General features: G+C 44.9%; 2 protein-coding genes across 6 annotated transcripts; both read right to left on the bottom strand.

Moving 5' to 3' along the window:
* Positions 1–128: 128 nt before the first annotated feature.
* On the bottom strand, positions 129–11,232 carry TDRD6 (tudor domain containing 6). Of its 5 annotated transcripts, XM_048296936.1 has the most exons (5): positions 4,567–11,230; positions 4,010–4,128; positions 2,848–2,937; positions 2,360–2,417; positions 130–941 (listed from the first exon to the last, which is right to left on the bottom strand). In XM_048296936.1, the coding sequence occupies exons 1-5, from the start codon at positions 11,171–11,173 to the stop codon at positions 880–882; spliced, it is 6,936 nt and encodes a 2,311-aa protein (XP_048152893.1). In that variant the 5' UTR covers positions 11,174–11,230; the 3' UTR covers positions 130–879. The 5 variants fall into 5 exon arrangements, with proteins under 5 accessions (XP_048152894.1, XP_048152895.1, XP_048152893.1 ...); XM_048296937.1 differs by lacking the exon at positions 2,360–2,417 and having other exon boundaries at positions 129–941; XM_048296938.1 differs by lacking the exons at positions 2,360–2,417; positions 2,848–2,937 and having other exon boundaries at positions 129–941; positions 4,567–11,231.
* A 2,323-nt stretch (positions 11,233–13,555) lies between these two features.
* Positions 13,556–21,248, bottom strand: SLC25A27 (solute carrier family 25 member 27). The gene is made up of 9 exons (XM_048297831.1): positions 21,146–21,248; positions 19,455–19,646; positions 18,508–18,592; positions 17,763–17,885; positions 16,943–17,055; positions 16,219–16,303; positions 15,528–15,620; positions 15,100–15,202; positions 13,556–14,691 (listed from the first exon to the last, which is right to left on the bottom strand). Exons 1-9 carry the CDS (start codon positions 21,246–21,248, stop codon positions 14,620–14,622), a joined length of 969 nt encoding a protein of 322 aa, XP_048153788.1. The 3' UTR covers positions 13,556–14,619.
* Between the last annotated feature and the right edge of the window lie 76 nt (positions 21,249–21,324).

Raw genomic sequence — 21,324 nt, 5'->3', positions numbered from 1 at the left:
GCAAAGCCATTCCAGTGGTTCTTCATATTCACAGGAAAAGCTCCATCTTTCATTAGTGCAATTGCAGCAAGTTCAATTAATTAAGTGAAATTAATGTTTCAAAGCATTCACCATAGCTCACAGTGCTCTAGAGAGCTGGTTAGGGTCAAAACACAACCAGTGACTGCAGAACAGCCCTCACACAGCATTTGGGCTTCTGCACAGGAACAGACACAAGTCATTAAAACGCATTAACAAACCAGTATATGCCAGCCAAAGCTTTATTCCAGCTCCTTCCATTGCTTTAGAACAGCACCAAATTCAAGACTTCAACCCAAAACAACTATGTTCCCCTATGGGAAAAAAAAAATTCTCCCCACCCCTAACCTCCCCCCAAAAAACCCTCAACTTTTTTTTTTTTTGAGAAAAAAACCACTTAACAATGCAACTTTTCCAAAAGCAAACATCAGAAAGCAGTGCTGTACAACACAGTAGCATATTCAGAAAGTCACAAGAAACCTTTGTTGAAGAACCACCCACCATGAACTCCATACAAGTCAGTGCACCCCCAGTCAGTAAAAAATGACAGTCAAGAGGCAAATTCTTACTTAGGAAAGTACAGCTGTAAGAAACAAGCTAACAGTAACAGTCTAGCAACAACAGCTGTAAAAAAAAAAAAAAAAAAAAAAAAAAAAAAAAAAATCAAGCTGACAATACCAGTCTGCCAACTCCATTCCTTTACAGGGAAGTTCAGCAGTGACAGGCATTTGGTCAGTTAGGTAGAAAAAATAAACCACTCGATATTTCACTTGTATTTTTGTTCCCACAAACAGATTTTCATGGGAACATTTCACACACATGCACTTGTTCAGTTTCACGTGGTCAACATGTCACTTGGTTTCAACAATGCTGGAGGACATGAGCATCTTCAGCTAAATTGCTACTGCAGCCAGTTTGCTTTTCTATAAGAAATAACACAGATTAGACCCATCAACATGTTTCTATAAATGTGTATAAAGGCATTAACATCAAAAGTCAGCTCTATAGGGCTGACATATTGGACTGTATTAAAAGACTACACTTACTATACAAAGATAAAACAGCTGAAACAGCAGAAGTACCCAAGAAGATGAAGCAGCAGTGCTCCCAGACTTATATATGAGTTCAAGTCACTCTATCCCCCAGTGGACTTGGCATAAGCCACTGCAAGAGTTTTTGCACCCTGTGTACCTCCAACTCCAACTGCCTTTCCAGGCAGTGGCAGTGTGTGCAGCAAGATCCAGCTCTGTGACACATGGGTGCATGACCCTGACTCACCTTTCCTGTGCTTGTGCTGAGGGTGCATACACTAATGCCAAGCAAAGTGTTCAAAACCACAAAAAAATCCACAAAATCAAGACAAATTCTGCATTTGAATGATGGAATTGAGGGAGTAGATTCACCAGTTTAACATTTTATCAGATTCTTTTAACTATCCTTTTTCTTGCTCAACAGACAACCTGATCTCTATTGCAGGCTTCGTTATTTGTTACCCATAAACCAGTACAGTTATACTGAAATAGCATTTGTGCTTTCAGGGATTCATTGCTAATTGTATCTCCAACTCAGTTCAGTCTTCATCAGGCAAGCACAGAAACAAACTGCCCAGATAGGTTTAGGAGTCATCATCCTTGGACAGATTCCAGAACTGGATATAAGGTCCTTAGCAACCTGATGTAGTTGGCCCTGTTTTTACCACCAGGAAAAGCCCCTTTCAACCAGAACTCCTCTACAACTCCATAATTATAAAAATAGCATATAATCAGAAAGAACCTTTACTATTTATTTGGTACACTGAATAGGTGTTCACCAGTAACACTTCAAAATTTTAAGTAACAATAAAGGTGTACATGTATATTCCCAACCTATCCTTACAACAATTAAAATGGTGTTATTACAGGTTTAGATTTATAGGTTATGGGACTGGGGCACTCAAATCCTAAACTAAACGCTTAATAGAGTCTGCCTAGCAGTTGCTCACCTTGCCTCAGAAACATGACCAAGAACAAACAGCATGCTGATGGCAATGCACAAGACCCTACCAAAATCTTTAATTTGGGTGAATCACCGCAGCTTTTCCAAGAGGTTCAATCCATTAGATGAATAAATAAATACTAAATTAGCTTCCAATCCAGACCCAGTAGAAGTTTTCACTGCATGTAGTCACCCTTAAACTGACAGTACATAAGCTAATGCTATCAAGAAAATCCCAACCACAGTATCAACCACATAAGCTCAAATTAGGGTTTCAACTGTATTTTCTAAAAGAAAGCATTTCCTAGAAAATTAGCATTCAAACACTGAGTACACAACCCATTTGGGGGACTTAAAGTAGACTTACCTTGAAGTAAGGACTCCTCTGGTAAGGACTGCAAGTTTTCTGTTGCAGGGGTTAATGCCTACACAAAAAGGGATCCTCTTAGGAAGCTGACACTATTGCCAGGACTTCCACTGAGGTGTTTCCTTTAATACTAGACTAACTTCTTACATGAGAACCACTGGACTCCTATTTACCATTGTTTTCCCCCCTTAAAACTCACATTAGTCTTCTACCCACTTTTCACTTTGATGCAAAGGCTGCATGTGAAGAATGAACTGGAAATTCATGCTGTTATCCTCACCAGCAGCATGGCTGATGACCTGAGTTTTGGGTTCCAGACATAAATTTTTCATCCACTGGTAGGTGCTTCATGAAGAACACTGGTGAAAACCTTACTATTCTTTCCTAATTACTCCATAATATAAATGTTTTCCATGATTTAGCAGTTAGTTAGCACCCTTTCTAAAAACCAGTACTGTTCTGCCCAGCCCAGTATCACACTGCCATACCTCAGAGGATCTGTGAGCCCAGTCAGGAATTCCGTTCCAGACGTTCTCAGGATGCACAATCTCCTCATTGCCACTGCAGAGGTTCAAGACCTGTACAGAGCCAAAGTGGATCTAGCACAGCAGCAATGCACTCAATAAATAAGACACAGTAGTAGGAAAACAGAATTGAGGACTTTGTGCCTTTGAGGTGCTGAGAAGTCTGGATCTTGTGAAGAGGAACAAGTTAATCTCTAATAAAACTGAATATAGTTACTGAGGCTGCTCAAGGCTCTTCTGGGCTCCTAACCCAAGCATAGAGAGAAAAAGGCTGCAAAACATTGACTAGATCAGAACCAGAAGGAAGCTGATGAATAGGGATATCATTACATGATAATCGCTGACACTGGTACTCATCTGAATACAGCTGACTTAGTTTTAAACACCCAAGGGATCTATCAGCAGAAGAGCTGGCTTCCACCATCTCAGACATTCAATCTTCCAAGAGAATGCTTTTATGTAATGATCTTTTGGATTTTCAACCTTAAATTATAACTTAGAGTCACTTTATGTAAGTACAATGTCTGTGCATGTGTGTACATCAACACACACTCCCCCTGGACTGAAGGAAGAGGTCTCATTGATCCCCCAGCTTAAACAGCAGTAGAACAAGGCAGCTCACTTGATTATCCTCTACTGCTGAAGTTAACTCCCACCAACAGCTAATGCAATACACATTTCACTGAAGCAGGAATAGTTGTGGATTCATTATTACTTGTAGTATAGTTTGAGTTTCTTCCCCAGTTTCTACTGCTCTAGCACTAACTCCTCAAAACAGCAGTAAAATAATGTCAAGTTGCATGAGCATTTAATGGTAACACAGCACCACAGCAGAACATTAACTTGCAGGCCAGACAGAACCACAAACATATGTGTGTCTCAGACTGCAGACAGATCCTTCAATAATCCCAGTCAATAAAAGACTGATGTGAAGGGAACATCAAGTGCTGACATCATCCAACTCAAGCTGAGACACTGCTGTTTCTCTCTAGTCTATAAATTCAGAATCAGCCTTTGCAATACTTAAATTCTGTAACAGAGTTCTTTAAAATATTCACAGTTTAGAGAGAGACCAAGGAAGGACCAGATCTTAAGAATGCAGAAAGAGTATTCAAAGCACACTTACCTTGGTACCCTTCTCAGATACCTCCAAAATGCGAGCGTCGCACCATTTGAGAGAGGTCCACACCACACATTTGGAACCAACAGCAAAGCCCTTCAGATTACAAGGATAGTCATGGTGTGCTACAAGAAATGATGACTTATCAATGAAGGAGGAAGAAAAAAAAACCAAACTCATATAACCCCACAAAAAAAATGAAACCTCAAAAAAAAAAAAACATGAGATGCCTCAAAACACTGCTCCCCCACCCCCTCCAAACTACTTGATATTTTGAAGTTAAAAATTGTCATCCCAAACAGTCCTGCAAATGCGCTTCATGTTCAGAAATGGATTTCCACTCAAAATCATTAATCTTCCCAAGTAAGACTCATTGCTGTTAGACTGTCACTTTACCCATTAGATACTACACTTGGTCTGCTGTCCTTAACCCATCAAAGCATTAACAATAATACATTAACTTATTAGGGAATAAAAGTTAGGTTTTCTACAAGAAAGCTATTCTCATGTTTGAATGTACACAACATTTTGATAATTTAACTCTTTAAAATCAGATACTTTACCTGCATTGCAGTCAGCCAAATTCTCATTTTGCTTTTCATCTTCCCCAGGCCTACAGCCTAAAGACTGAACACATGTATTTCCACTCTCTTTAAATGAGTCAGTCAAGTCTTGTTCCATCCATTCTTCCACACAGTCCTCTTTCTTCTTCCGCCACCCCTTGTGTTTCTCAACTTTGCAGTCATGTGACTTCACAGTGAAAACAGGCCTCTGATGTGCTGAGTCTTTTGAAAGAAATGAAAATTGACTTCCACTATTTGCAGAACTCTGCAGCACATCATGTTCCAGCCCTAACAAGTCCTCCTCCCTGTCTTCCTGAGGCGGCTGAACATTAGGCAGCACCAGTTCCAGAAAGGGCTCAAATTTGGCTCCTAGCATCAACTGCTTGTCATGCATCTTCTGACACAGTTCTTTCTCAGGTCTACCACCAGATGTTGGCAGCCATAGGGAAGGAGGGTCTGCTTCCATCCAATCATCTAGTACAGCTTCTGTTTCATGAATTCCAGACAAATTTGCTTGCAGTTTTTTGGTCTTCTCTCCCAAAGAAGGCTGAACATCAGATGCAATCAGCTCTACTGCCTTCTCTCTGTCACTAACTGAAGGCACCAGGTTTTCTTTCTCATTACGTAATGGTAAAACTTCAAGACAGTTCAGAGCTCCCAACTGCCCTGTCTCCTCCCTCACATCTGTCAGCTCCAGCAGTTCCTGTTCCAACACCGTCTCTCTTGCTTTGCTGCCTGATGCTGCCTGCATTTCAAGTGACTTTGCTTCCAGTGCTTCCTTTGTTCCTTCACCAAAGGAGGACTTTTCCAAAAGTCCCTCTAGCTCCTCCAAGAGCTCGTTTAGATCATAACATGGTAAGTGCATTTCTAACGGATCCAGTTCTAATGTCCCTGTTCCATTGCTTGCAGATGGCTGTGCCCGGAGCACTGGCAATCTCTGCAGTTCTTGTTCTTTTCCTAGGAAAAGGCTGGCTGCTGGAGCACTGCCTGTCAGTTTTGCTTTCGGCTCAGCCTCCTCTCCAAACATTATTTCAGGCAAGTCTTGTTCTACAGCTTTCATTCCATTCCCCACAATATGAGGACTGTAGCTTCTCATTGGTTCTAGTAACATATTGTTATCACTGTCACCTTCAGACAGAGCTATCTCTTTATCAAAACTATTCTCACACTTTCCCATCTCGTACCCATCATCAACCTTCCCACTGGCAGCTCCCACTGACACATTTGCTTCTGCAGTCTCTACGCACTCAGAAGTTATACCCAGGAAAGGATCAGAACAAAACAAAGCATTTTCACTCTCTTCCTGAGCTAATCCACAAACAGCAGTAGTTTCTTTGTCGAGACAAAGACCCAAATTGCTGTTTGAACTGCTATTTTCCTTTAGGGAGTTGCAAAGGTTTGAGAAAGCACTGTCACCAGTTTCTTTATTAGCCTTCCAGAAAGGCTTCATCTCTTCATTAATACTATTGCCAGAAGCTTCCAGCTTGACAACACACAGAGGGACTTCAGAATCTTTGTTTTCCCGAATTTCTACTACTTCAGCTCCTAATGCAAGGTTTTCAGTCATATCATAAAACTTCTTATTTGCATCACTAAGCCATGAGCCCTCTGAGGGACTGAAACCTGACAGACAGCAAGCAAATGCTTGTGCAGGTACTCTGAGCAGTTCACATGGCATCTGTCGGATCATCTCCAGGCTGATGGCTTCCTCACTTCCGTAATCCACATGTCTAACAACTACACTGTCATCTTTCACACTGCTGATCTGAGCTCTGTAGAACCACCCATCTTGACTGTATTTTGCTAGACAAGTATCACCACTTTTAATACAAGACTTGCTATCGTTCAGAGAGCTTAGCCCAAGCTTTTCAGCTTCCTCTATTTTTTTCTCGATGTAGCTCACATCTTTGGTATCAGCACAGTGACACCAGAAAAATCCTGGACTATTTACCACTGTGACATAAATTTTTAAAGTCTGACCTGCCTCTGGAAATTTCCAGATAAATGATTTACAATCACTTACATCGGAAATCTCATTTTGTACCTGAGGAGGCAAAGGCTCACAGACGGTTATCATGTCACTCTTCTCTCTTTTATCCATTTTTTTTCTTAAAAAAAGTCTTTCTCTACTTGGAAGATCTTTATCAGCTAAATCCACTGTTATTATACCTTGATGGTCACTGAGAATAACTTCCCATTTATCATCAACCTTCTTTACAAATTCACATGACAGCAGGATTTCACTTGTTCTCTTGGTGAAGTAAAACAGTGCTTTCTCTGTCCAGTCTGCACTTTTTTTGCATTTAAGTCCACCTAGAAAGCAGTGAATACTCATTGCTGGAATAGATGACAAGTCCTTAGGGAGCCTGCATGCTTGATCAACACTAATCACTGAAGTATCACCATAATCAATATAATGTACCCTTATCGAATTGTCAGAAGTCTTCTCTTTTACTACAGCTCGATACCACAGGCTGTCTTCTGAATACACAGCACTGATTAAATCTCCTGCTTGGAAAAGTTGTCCACAAGGCTCCTTCACTGATTTCCCATTGTTTAAACTTTCCAAAATGTTGTTAAGCTGAACCTCGTCACTCCCTAGTTGAACATAAAAATCCTGCAGGTCATTGATGTAAGACACATACACTAAAGTTTTAAGAGCTGGCACTATCTTCTGTGGTGGTAGATCAGATGAATTTTTAAGCATTATACACCTGCCTTCAGCATCAGATTTAGTATCTGACAGTGTATCCATCAGGGAAAAGAGCAGAGACTCCTCCCCTGCTTTATCCAACAAAATAGCATCCTTACTGCTAAGCATTTCACCAGGTCCTAGTAATCCAGCTGCCACATCTCCCTTCACAGAGTGCTGGAAAAGGTCTAAAACTTCTTCTTTTAAGTGTCTTCTGCTCCCTTGTTCTTGCTGGGCTTCGGGTCGACGTTTTCTTTCAAGAGGCTTACCTGCATTTAAAGGGGACTCTGCAGGCTCATCCCTCTCATTCACATCTGTATTTCTAGAGCACAAAGTCTCATTGTGTACATGACTACACAGTCCTGTACTGTTTAGGCTTAGGTCCTTCAGTTTTGTATTAATTTGAGTATTTCCATCAAACAACTCTACCAGCAGTGTATTATCAGAGTCCTTTGCTACCACTATTGCTTTTAATCTCCTTTCTAGGACGGCTTCCTTAAACCATGTTGCAGCTTCTTTGGAAACAGATGATACATCAGACACAGAACACTTTATGGCCTGCATCGGCACAAGCAAGATATCAGAAGCATCACTGGGTAAAATAAGCAGATCATCTGTCTCTATTGCCTCTGTGTTCCCAAAATCCACAAAGAAGACTTTAGCCTTAGGTTGTCTTTCCATAATTACTCCCCTATACCACTGACTGTCAGAGTACCTTGCCAGACACAAGGTCCCAGACTTTCCCAAGGTTCCTGTGCTGGTCACTCTCTCACTCAGGCGACTGATGTTATCAGCCAGCTGTGCCAAGGTATCTGCACACCTTTCAAGTTGGCAGTAGAACATCCATGGATTCTCAACATGCGTAATATAAACGTCTTCCTCACTCCCAATTTTGATACCGTGACTAGAATAATAGAAGGAGTGAAGCTGGACCAAAGATTCCAAGCGCTTTTGAGGAAATAAAGGTCTGGCTACACCTTTCTCAGTGAGAAACTGGCAAGCACTCTGAAAAGGCGTGATTAAATCTACAATGTTAAACAGGTCCCTATTTATTGAAGCCAAGGCAAATATTGTACACTTCAGATCAAGGTCAGATGATGAATCAACAACAAACTGCCGAAAAGTCTGAATGGCTTCTTCATCCCAGGCAAAAGGATTCTGACCATTAGGTTGGATTAAGTTGTAAAGGCTGCACCTGAATGCCTGAGCCTCTAACCTAAGGAAGTGTTCACTAATTGCACGGAGCTTCGTTAGACACACCTGCTCTCTGTTGCCATAGTCAACATATATGACTTCTACTTTTTCTGCACACACTCCTTCACTAACTATTAAAGCCCTGTACCATTTTTTATCCTCCGAGTACTGGGCTAAACACACAAGATTTGGCCAAACATGTGGCTGGGATGAATTCTTGCAATGCTCCTGAATTTCATCCATTAGTACCTCAAGGTCATGGAAATTTCTACTTAACTGACACCAAAAACAACTAGGATTTTCAACATATGACAAAATAACATTAACTGTACTTCCCACTTCTAAGTGGCCTCCACAAGAGGAGCCTGGCTTAATTTCCGCATAGTTCTGACCCAAAGAAGCGTGCAGATTTTCCTTACCCTCATAGTCTTGAGAACAAAGTTCAGTACTTCTAGAACTGTGAATGGCTGCAATAGGGCTCTCTCTGACCATCACATCCACATGAGAATCAACCACTCTATCACTGCTCTTTAGATCACATTCTTCTCTGCGCCTCTTCTCTGCATTTTTTTGGCTTTCCTCTGCAGCACATACTAGAGAAGAGGCCTGTGTCACAGACTTATCTGATTTCTGGGAAGTCTTGGGCATTTCATACCTCTGGTATTTAGCATAACCCCTCTGGCCCATGAGTTTACTTACTCTTCTCTCTCCTAACTGGGACTGGTCAAAAATTTCAACCATGTATTTGTCACCCTGCACACTCAAAAACCAAACCTTTAGTTCTTTGTTCAGTACCATCTCCCTGAATGCAGACACAGAGGCTTCACTCCAACTCCCTCTCAGAGGGGAGACACCTGCCAAACAACACTTCAGAGCTAAAGCAGGCAGTTCCCTGAACCGAGGGAGCAGCTCCTTCACAGCACACAGACCCACAGTTTCTGTACTGCCTCTGTCCACCAGGTGTATTTCCACCCCAGTGTCCAGTACCCTGGTGACCACCGCTCGATAGAAGACACCCTCGTTCCAACTGGCACAACAAAGGGATCCAGGCTGTGGGTCCCACTCAGCACCATCCAGCTTTGTGGAATGGGAATAAAAATTCCACATGCACTGCCTTAGCTGCCTGAAAAGCTGATAATGCTCATGGAGCTGCAGCCAAAACTCAGATGGGTCTTGGAGGTGAGAGACCCGTGCACTGTAGAATGTCCAGGTCTTCAGATGCACACCAGCTACAGCAGCACCAGCCAAACCTCCGTGTGTTAAAACAGGAGGTGCTTCTGGTGGCAATCCCAATTCTTCAACTAAGGATTCCTCTACTTCCAGCTGCTCATGAGCCTCAGTTTGGCTCACATGAGTACTGACCAGGCAGCAAGCCTGAGACCCAAAAAGACCGTTCAAATCAATGCCGTTTTCCCCATAGAGTGTCACATAATAGAGATGCTCAAAGGAGTTAAAGGCTTCAATGTGAGCACTCACTCCTCTGCCGAGCACCAATGCTTTCAGCAAATCGACCTGTAACGGGGACCAGCCACGCCCCCCATCCGAAACACCCTGAAGAGCACAGATGTAAGTGACGACAGGCATGCGAAAACACTCAGCAGGCAAATGGCGCAGGTTAGCTCTGGTTACAGTCTCCTTCCTGCCATAGTCCACAAAGATCACAAGAGCTGCATGCTGGTCCTGCCCCTCACCAATGAGCTCCAGCAGAATGGCACGGTACCACTGGCCATCCATCCCACGGGCAGCACAGGGCGAGCCCACTTTGGGCAATAAATCCTGCTCCCACTGGTCATAAGCATGGCACATGGTATCAGAAAGGCAACAGATCTCCTCAGACAGGCACTGCAACTGGCAGTAGATGTGGTGTGGGTCAGAGACATGGGTCACTAGGACAGGCTCCGTCACACCCAACTGAAGCTGAGGGTAGTAGTAATCCAAAGCAGGTGACAGAGGCCAGTACGAGAGCAACACATGGACAAGCTGCGGATCTGCAAAAGTTCCAAGGGAACACGCTGGAGGCTGCTGCCAGAGCTGCTTCTTTAACTGGCCAAAAGGCAGGCAGCGCCTGAGTACCTGGCAGAACCAGCTGGGAGAGACACGCTTGGCCAGGCCCAGCTGCCGCATCTGGACCACGAGCTGGGGCAGCTCGAGTACGATAAGCTGTGGCGTTATCACCTCCTGCACCACACCAGACACCTCCTTGCCATGCAGGAAGCTGAGGAACTCCATCGCCTCCACGGTCCACCTGGACACTGGTGAATCCCCACAGGCTGTCCCCTCGTGACCCTGGGAGGGCATGACATCAGCCACGACACAGCCCAGCACCTCTGGGCGCAGCTGGAACAGCTCTGAGCAGCCCCGTGCCAAGTAGTATGCGGATGTGGCCACCACGTACCCCTCGTCCAGCAGGAAGACACGGTACCCCTGGGCACTGCAACTCACCACACAGCAGCGGTACCAGATGCCCAACACCTCCACCAGTGCCAGCTCTCCTGGGCACAGCCTGGTCCCGCTGGCCCCCGACCCACTGGGCTCTGGGCGGGCCGCCAGGCGCGGCCCGGCCGCCGCCTGGATTTCGCGGTGGAGGAGGGCATAGTCAGCCTTGCGTTCGCCCAGCAGCCCCCATAGCCGCAGGATAGGCACCTCGGAGTAGAGCCCCACGGCGCTGACCCGCAAGGTGACGGTATCGCCGCGGCCGAGGGACCCCGGCCCGGCGCTCATCGCGAAGCCACCGCACCCCGCTCTCCCCTCCCGCACGAGGCGAATGAACGCCCCTCCCTCTGACGCTCGGCCTCATATAGGACACGCGCCGCCCACGTGACCCAGAGGGGGCCGTTAGCGGCTGCCCCAGCGGCCGAGTCCATTTTGACCTCTCGGGGGGGTGGAGAGCGGCGCGAAGGGAAGGGAGAAAAGGAGGGGTGAAGCGGGCTGAAACATGGGGCCGCTCCTGCAACAGCGAGACTGCCCGTAGGCGCCATGAGGAAGAGGGTTACGAAATTATGGCCGGGACGCCGCGGGGCTCAGGGCAGAGCCCGGCGGAGCTGCCCTCGCCTACGGTGGAGCACTCCACGCCGGCTGAGTGGCGGCGGGGGCGGGGTGAGGGGGAGACCGCGCCGAGCCCGCTTGGCTCCTATTGGTCAGAGCGGCGCCGGGGGCGGGACACGCGTGATGAGCTTGGCGGCTATTGGCCAGCGGCGGCGGCAGGGCGGGGCGCCGCGTGAGGGCGGCAGCCGCGGTGTGAGGGCGGGGAGCTCGCCCCGGGCACCCGCCAGGAATCGTTACTAGTTCACACCCGAAGAGAGAGATTTGTTCAGAGTTAAAGAAGTTTTTCACTACAAGATTTTTACAAGGCTTTATTTTGAGCTCTCCCTCAAGGGTCTGTATTGGGACCAGTGTTATTTAGTATCTTCATGAATTGCATAGGCGAAAGGTTGGATGTACCCTTGGCAAGTTTTCAAGTGACACCAAGTTGAGTGATGTTGTCGTTACAAAATCCTCTGAAATAGTTGGGATAAATAAGACCATCTAACACTGTCTTTTTACTGTTAGCAAGTAAGGCATTACTTTATTCTTGGCCAGGAGGTGTGTGTGTGTGTGTGTATGTGTGTGGCTGACAAAATTCCAGCCTCTACACAGATGCAGATACAGAACTTTGACATTTATTTATATGTATTTTTAGCAAACAAATTAATATTCACTGGTTCTAAGTTAAAGAATTCTCTTTCATTAATTAGTATTCTGTCCTCTACTGGTTATCGATTTCTCACTTCTCATGCAAACTAGTCTATATTTTTCAGTCCTTTTATTATCTTTTTCCCAGGTAAGGACTTCACAGCACAAATACTGAGTCTTTGTTAGTCTCTATTTTTATCTGCTGTTTTCTGCAAAATGTCCTTGTGGTCCATAAATTGTGCACTTCTTGTATCCCGTTTCAAAAACAGACCTCTCTTATTCCAGGCTTTGTTCATTGAAGTGTATCAAGGTTATTTTATCAAAACTTAGAGTTCCAGTGATTTTCCAAAGCTGTGTGCCCATAAAAATAGCAATTTTGATAAATGCTGGCTAAAAGTGGTTTACATATACACTGCTTATAATTAATATCCTGGTTATGATGATCAGAGAGATTGAGCAACTGTCCTATATGGAAAGGCTGAGAGAAGTGGGATTGTTCAGCCTGGAGAAGAGAAGCTTCAGGGTGACCTAATTGTGGCCTTTCAGTACCTGAAGAGAGCTGACAAGAAAGATGGAGGGACACTATTTACAAGGGCCTAGAGTGACAGGACAAGGGGGAATGGCTTCAAACTGAAAGAGAGCAGGTTTAGATTGGTATTAGGAAGAAATTCTTTACTGTGGGGGCAGTGAGACACAGGAACAGGTTGCCCAGAGCAGCTGTGGATTCCCCATCCCTGGAAGTGTCCAAGGCCAGGCTGGACGAGGCTTGGAGCAACCTGGGATAGTGGAAGATGTCCCTGCCCATGGCAGGAGGTTGGAAATAAATGATCTTTGAGGTCCCTTCCAACCCAAACCAGTCTGTGATTCTATGATAAAAATACTTATTCTATCTCAATAGACAAGTAAAGCTGTGTATCCATCACCAGGGTTATCAGGGTAATGGGATGGCAGGCGGGACTGCTTGGGATGTAACTGAAGCAGCAGCTTTGCTGGTTTATCATTGCTAGTGTTGGAGTGCAAGATGGAAAGGACTTGGATTAGTTTCTCAGGATGTCAGCTAGAAAAATATCAGGATTTCTGAACAAAACCTTTGGAGTGATGCACAGGAGGTTCCACCTGCACATGAGGAAGAACTTTCCCGTGCAGTGACCAAGCATTGGAACAGACTGTCCAGAGAGGGTGTGGAGTCTCCCTCACTTGGAGGTATTTCAGAACTGTCTGGGTGCAATCCTGTGCCCTGTGCTCTGGGATGACCCTGCTTGAGCAGGTAGGTGAGACCAGGTGACCCACTGTCGTGCCTTCCAACTTGCCTCATTCTGTGATTCTGTTACTCCCTTATAATGGTGAGATGAATGTTTTCCAAGCTGGAAGTGCACCCCCAAATGCACACAGCCACAACTGAACTACAATACAATCAGAAAGTACAAGTGCTAGCCAAGAAGACACCCAAACTGTGTTTAATGAGAGATTGGCACACTGGAGACAACTGGTTGCAAAGACTAGAAGAAATCCTGGGTATTTATTCAGAAAGCCAAGTCTTCTACATAATTCCATTACTAGATATTACTAAATCAAAGACAGCTTTGTTTTATCTACTCATGGCTGCTTTTAATACTGCTTTTTTGCCTCTTGATTGCCAAAGATGAACCTAATGACAAACAGCACTAGCCTTCTCTATGAAGTCTAGAAGTCTTTAGGTTTAAGAATAAATAAATCACTCCTGTTCAAACATTTTGCATCGTTGAAGACAACGTTATATTCCACTGAGATTGAAAGTGGGCAGAGTGTGTGTTTCCATGGAAAAGTGGTACCTTAATGACCCAGTCTGCCACATCAGCACCTTGTCATGGGACAAGTAGTTCAGCTTGGTCCTATGGAGTATCCTGAGTCCTTCAAGCAGGGCAGAACAAACTAGGCTTTTGATTTCCTAGGAAAAGGACAGCATTTCAATCATGATCTTACTCAAATAGTTGAGTGGAGAGGTCAGGCAGTCTCTGGGAAAGTAAGAGGAACACAAACCCTTCCACCTTTTGTACAAAGCAAATTTGGAATCAGATAAACTGCTTTTATCTTTTTCAATACCTAGCACTACAGGCTTGGTTTGCTGAGACATCAAACTAATGAGGTAGTTCTTTATCTATGTGCAAATGCAATTAATAACAAAAATTCCCAAATAATTTTATAGATGCTTAGCCACAGAACATGTTCAGTGCATTGATCAACCTGCTCTTGTCTTTAACAACTGGAACCATCTCAATTATCAAACAAGCAGACAGTATTATGTTCTATTTGCTTGGTAGACTTTTTTTTTTATTCCTGTTTGCTGGTTCAGGAAGCTGATGCTGGCTGCTAGTTGAAGTATTATTGTGACAATTTTATTCTGTGGATAATAAAAATTTCATGTAGCAGTCTGACAATCAAACAGTGATCCTACTACCTTGTGAAATGAGAATCCAGCTTTTTGAGTCTTCTCTCTTTTGTGAATATTGAAGGTTTTAAAAAGAACTAACTCCACACATCCTTCTGATTTGTTCATATGTAAGCCAGAATACCAGTGACCAAGGAGCCTGAGAAAACAAACACTGAAGTTAGAGGGTTAAAACAGAAGCAACCCAATAAATAAGCCCATTAGATTAGACTGTCTCCTCATAAAAATCATACTAAGTTCAGTCTCCTACTGCTCTGGTTCCCAGAGAGGTTCCCAAGCCTCTGCTCAGAGAGGCTTGAACTCCCCATTCCTGCAAGTGTTCAGTGCCAGGTTGGATGGGGCTCTAAGCAAGTAGAAGGTGTCCCTGCCCATGGCAGAAGGTTTGGAATAAGATGATCTTTAAGGTCCCTTCCAACCCAAACCATTCTACGATTCTATGATTATGTCTTTCATACAAAAATCGTGATATTACATAGGGTTAGGGCTGAATCCGTACTCCTCACATTTTAATGCTAATTGTTCTTGTAAAGAGTTAAAAAGCACATACCATTCGCATCCAGGTTGGTATAAAGCCTTTGTACAGCGACATAAAACCTTCACCCTGGACAGTTTGAATCAAGCAGTCCATGGAAGATTTATAGAGCAGACCTCTAGCAATGTGCAAGGAGAACAAACAGTTAGGATTACAAATAAACAATTTTTTAAAATTCCATCCCCCTCATAATTTGTAGTTGATATTTTTCTACAAGCAAATGCTCTTTTGTAAGCTCCCTGGAGTCTAACCCAGAATTGAAATCTACTGGTTATGATTAGGTGGCCATCACAACAATATCCCCCAGACATCTGCTAAATCAGTGAAACCACCACCAGAAAGATGAAGAGCAAATTATCAACTTAGCACTTCACTCCAGTGAAATCAGTGAGAATCAGGGTTTCAATTTGCTGCTGAAAAGTCGGTCTCTGAAGTGTCCATACTTTCCCTGCTTATCTCTCGGCTGGTTCATTATCCGGGTTTTGACCACGTCGGCAGGAGTTCCCAGAACAGCCGCTACCAGCCCGGAGCAGGCACTGCCAACAGCAAGAGATACTTAAGGAAGAAACCAAGATATATCATGACAATTTTAGCATTGTAATTCCAGTTCTTATAATAAAGATATATTAAAAATGTTGTCATAAGATCATGAGTAATAACTCATAACATAAACTTGGTTTAGGAGACTTGCTAGTACTGCTCTTGCTCACATGTCCTCCCAGTGCCAGCTGCCCTCATGTCTGTGTGCAGTTTTGAGTCATGGATGAAGGACCCACAGTAGGCAATTCATAATATTGTTTATATAAAGTACATTTCTTCATCATTTAAGGGAGTAAAAGAGGTTGTTCTGCAGCGGTTGTATCACTGTGCTCCCACAGATGAGAGCAAAGGTGTTTAAGTGCACCAGCAAGGCACTTCTAGTGCGGGCAGTTTTGTAGCAATGGTTGTATTCTTTCTCTTGTGTCTTCTGTAAAGTGATGTTCTCTCAGGAAAGAAAAGTAATTCTAAAGTTGCATTTCATCAGCAGTATCAAAATCAAAGAATGGCGTCTTCTGCTGGCACAGAGAGGCAGATAAAGACAGCAATGCTGGAAATGCTCTACAGTGGAAAAGGGGTAATTGGGGAATACGGCACCTGCTAACACTGTGAGTCACACTATTGTCCACAAGTGTCGTGTTCAGAAGCAAAAAGTGTTTCACTGAGTCATAGGTGGTCAGATCTGTAAAGAGGATAATGAGAAAAGACACTGTCAGGAGTGAATGATGTCAGTGCTATTCATGACCCAGGATGCTCATTCCCATTGCAGCTCCTGCCTTTTGCACGGCTGGAACTCTGCCCCTAGTTTCGGATGAGGGCTGTGGCACCTGAGTCCTGTCTTTAGACACGTGAGTACAGTCTCCTTTCTGCTCCCATCTGCTCTGATTTACCTAACAGATGATGCTGAGCTGTATCTGGGTGACCCTCACTGCTGGCTCAGCTTCCTGGCTTGGCCTCAGACCTGCCTCATCACCACACACTTCCCTGAGGATTTGGATCTTGGTGAAGCCTGGCTGCCTTTGCTGGCTCTGCCCTGCTCACCTCACTTGGGCACTGGGTTGTGGCTGGTGAGGTCCCTGCTTTGCTGGCCATGAGGACCCATTCAGCTCCCAGCTCACTTTTCCTTAAGCTCCGGTAAAAACTGTTACTTTTAAGCCATTTGATTTCCACAGGACCAAAGCACAGGTGTGCAAGGCAAAGGTCACCTGCAGGATGCTCCAAACAGGGCCCCAGTGTGGGTAATCAAGGGAGCAGCTGAACTCCTCTTTCTTAAAGCTTTTGGTGGGGCCTTAAGTGCTGCAGACCAAATTATTCCATTTACCTCCCATGTTCACCAACGCAGCTCTTTGGACATTTGGTACCCATCCAGCCCAAAGTCCCCTTACTCCTCCTTCGGACAGGATCTTCAGAAATGCATGGTGCACGCCCCGAAACCTGAAATCAAGGTGCAACTTGTGGGTAGACAGCCCAGTGAAATCTTTGCACATTCCAGCACTTTGCTGCACTGGGTCCTCATGTAAGATTAGGAATTTATACCTGCAAGGATCTGGCCCCCTTGTTTTTGGATCCATCTTTGACTTTCACAACACAGTATTTTACCAGAGATACTGGTTGCCTTGCAAAGCAGTGATCTGGTCCCTAACAGCAGACAACTCTTAGATCCCACACTGGGTTGCAATACTAAATGTATGCGACACCAAATGATGGCAGCAGTTTGGGATGCAAAGAGCAGCATGTCCTGGTATTTGCAGGGGGGTCTCAAGCCCCGCTGTGTGCCAGCCTTCCCTGTGCCTGTGCATCCTGCATGAGCCATCTCCCTCATCCTTTCTTCCATCTTCCCATCTTCAGAAAGCATCCTTCCCTCCCCACAGTACAGTGCTAGCACGGATGTGCTGCAGCATGGAGCATGGATTTGTGGTCCCTGGGACTAATAAATCAGAATAAAGAAGATGAGTATAAATGGAATAAGGAGGAGGTCTTGAATCCCCCACCCCTTCACTGCCCAGAGCCATTGGGTGCTCTCCCTGTAAAAGGGCACAGAGCAGCTGGGGAGAAGGGGTGGCAGAAAACAGAGAACCACACTCTGGGCCAAAGAGTGATCAGTAATGGGAAATAAACCACCAGCTCTGAGAGGAACCAACCGTAATGGTTTTCCTTCCAACTTCCTTTTTCCCTCCATCTGCATCTGCACCTTCACCAGATCAGTTGGGCTGGCGAAAAACTGTCCGATGGCACCCGCAGACATGCCTCCAACCACAGCTTTCCTACCAAAGGAGAAAAATTGTGCTCCAGAATACACTGAAAATCTTCACAAGTCACAGTGCTCAAGCTGAAGAGTTCAGCAGCACAACCCAGGTGGAACAAGTGTAAATGGTTATTCCATATCTTAACAGCCAAAGTGAAGGTAATAATTGTGATGGCTGCAGGGTGTTAAAGTAGCCAGTAATATTTCTGTTAATTTTAATAAAGGGTTAAAACTTACCTGGGGAAAAAATATCAAGGTTCTATTATGCTCCTCGCTTAATGTTTAAAGGCAGGATGGCAAAATACACAAGTAAGGGATGATAGTCCATGCATTATAACTGAATGCCCATCTGAAATTCCAAGCTGCTTGCTGATATATAAAACTTTCTTTATCTCCCACTGCTACTAGATGAGCTGTGTTGACTTTATGAGTCTATATATTGTCGTACAATCAGAAGTTTCTGTATTATCTGTAGTCCTCCTTCCCTGTAGCACAATTCATCACAAGTATTTTGTATGAGAGTTTATCAATCCCATTCTAAAACCAGATATATTTTGGACCTAAGATTTGGCTGTAGGACTCCTATAGTAAGGACAAACCCCAAGCAAGCAATAAAAATATGCATGAATATGCAACATTACCAGAGAGGAAAGCTTTCACCCTCCGCCCTGCCAAGCACAGAATCACGGAGATGTTCGTAAGTAATCATCCGAACACCAGTGTATACTGTGGAAAACAAAAGCAGGAGACAGTTCTTGGGTCTGCCATTTGAGGTCACACTGTGAGAGAGAGATCAAGACGTTGGTTTATGACACTCCAGAGCTTGCCTGGGTCAGCTGGTCACTGCTCCCACGTTTGTGATCAGAATGGGGAAAGTGAGGGGGTTGCCTGGTGTCAGTGGGAGAGCCAGAGCACTGCAGCACCAGAAAATCTCTCTGGCTGAGCCACAGGTTTGCCAGGAGGCAGCACAGCTTTGCCTGCACCCTAAGGAGATGGGACTGCATTGCTTCCTTCTGGGCTGATGCCAAACACAAAACCTCCACAAGTGCTTTCGAGGTTTGTTGCTGTCACTGTATTTCCAAGTAAAGCACAGAAAGCTGTTACTTGTGGCCAAACCTCTAATGCATTTCTTCTAGCACTTGAATTCTTCCCTTGTGCTTGCAACCTCATCTTTTTTCCCCTCTTTTTTCCTAATCTGTCCCCACTTCCCTCACATATGAGACATTTATTGTTCTGAGGACTCTTGAGTGTCTGTGCTTCCTGGACAAGACCTTCCTGCAAAGATGACAGAGAACTTATATTTTGTTTTCCCAGAAGCCAGAATAAGGCCATGAAGGAGTGGTAAAGGGAAGGAAGAGACGATATTGATCTGGAATCTCGTATGTTTCAAAATGGGATTTCGGGCTAGACTGAAGAAGTCCTCCCAGATATATTTGAAGTACAAGAAAATATGGCAAGCTCACTCCAAAATACTATTAATTTTATTAATACTATTAAATACTATTAAAATTAATTTAATATTAAACTTCTGTGTAATACTACACAGAAGGCAGCACCCAAGCCTGTCCCAGCACGAGCAGATAATCACCTATGTGGCGGTAGACGGCCGGCGTGGCTCCTTGCCAGAGCTTCCGGACCCCCTCCTCCTGCGCGATTCCAGCCGCCGTGCGCAGCATTCCGCGGTAGGGGACCGCCTGCCCGGCCACAGCGCCATCGCGGCGCACGGCAGCTTCACCTTGGATCTGCAGCCGGGTTTTCGTCAGATCCAGGGGAAATGTCACTGAGGGGAAAGGGCCGGGAACACACGTGAATACGAGTACGGCTGCGGGGAGACCTCCCATGCCGGGAACACCTGCCCCAAAACGCCCTGCCAGGGGCTAAGGGGCTGTGCAGGCACCAGCGGGGAGCAGAGCCTGGACCCAACAGGGTGCAGGAGATCGCTGGAGAAGAGGAGAATTCTCATCCAGATCTGTTAAAAGTGGCTCTGGGCACAAGTAGCTAAATTACATTCCTGTCAAACAGCAGTCTTTCTCCCATATTTAGTTTTGCAGGTTTCTTATGCAATATGTGTACCTTCTGAGGGACTCAGGATTAAAAATCCTGTTCCAGTTACTCCCCCTGAATACAGACCAGTCACATCTCACAATTGATCATGTGGTCTCTCCAATTCTTCCCAGCACAGTGGTGGCATATGTTATGGTCAGGACCAACCCCACAGAGGTGATCATAATGCAGACACACATTGAGGCTCACCTACAAACTTACCTGCATATCTGTCTGACAAACCACCCTAAAGCATGCTGCTTTTCTTACGAGGCACTCAAATAATGTCTAGCCTGTTATTTCTCTCACTGAAATAACTGGTGGACAGTGAAGGAGATCTAAGTTGATCTCAGCTTCCCAGGGCTGCTCCTGAAACAGTATGGATACACACTGTGCCCCTTATTTCAGTTCCAGGCCAGGAGTGCCTGGCGATGGACCTTCCCAGCCTGTGCTCAGGAGCAGGGCTTGTCTTTGTTTTGACACCTCTGTGACACACTAGGGTCCTTCCAGAGCAGGACTCAGGTGCCAGGGGAAAATAATCACTGGTCCAAGCCTTAGCAGGTTTATAGTCTATTTGTGCATTAAGTTTGGTATTCATGTTTAAAGATTAGCAAAGATCGAGAAGTTACAAATCATTAGAGCAATGTAACTGATTTGCCTGTAAAAGCTTGTAGAAATTATAAAGAACATGCTGAAAAATATTCAAAATAAGTTACTTGGTCACAAAGTAGTGTTATATAGGTGCCAGTGGGCTTCTATTCCATGTTTCACTGAGCAGTTTTCCAACTCAATTTTTAAACAATCTCCACTGTGGTCAGAAACGTAAGAGTCGATTTTTCTTTGATTAACCTTCATTAACTATGAAAAGGAAATTCCTGAAAGAATCAGGCCTTGCTAGTAACTTAGGCAACAGATCTGCCTGCCTCTTTAGTCTTTTTCTGGAAACCCAGCCAGTGCAAAGCTTAAATTAGTCACGACTGCATTGAGTTAATGACTGCAGCCCTTCGGTCTCAGAGGCAAAGATTTCATCCTGAAAAACCCTCCCTCCAGCCACGGTCAGGTGGCATAAAACACTTGCAAGGCTTAGATTACGGAAAAGCCACGACTAGCACAGTGAAATGCAGATTTGCTGCAGTGGAACACTGAGGAATGAGGCATCTGGGGACTGATGTTCCCCCTGCCCCCCGTGAGTAAATCTGACCCCCTTCCCTCTCGGAAAACCACGGTGAGTTGTACCTAGTTCTGCCACAGCCGCTGCACAGGCTGACAGAGCGAATTTGCTGGCTCGGGGCCATCTCTCTGGAAGAGGCAAGCTCCTCTCTTCTTCTGCAGGTGACATCTAGCATCTCACATGAACCGAGGCTAACCAGACACCCTGCCCGGGTCTGTCTGCAGCAAGAGCGGGCCCTAGCGCA

This window comes from Corvus hawaiiensis, chromosome 3, assembly GCF_020740725.1.
Source record: "Corvus hawaiiensis isolate bCorHaw1 chromosome 3, bCorHaw1.pri.cur, whole genome shotgun sequence".
NCBI classification, from domain to species: domain Eukaryota; kingdom Metazoa; phylum Chordata; class Aves; order Passeriformes; family Corvidae; genus Corvus; species Corvus hawaiiensis.
This window is presented reverse-complemented; position numbering and strand designations above follow the sequence as displayed.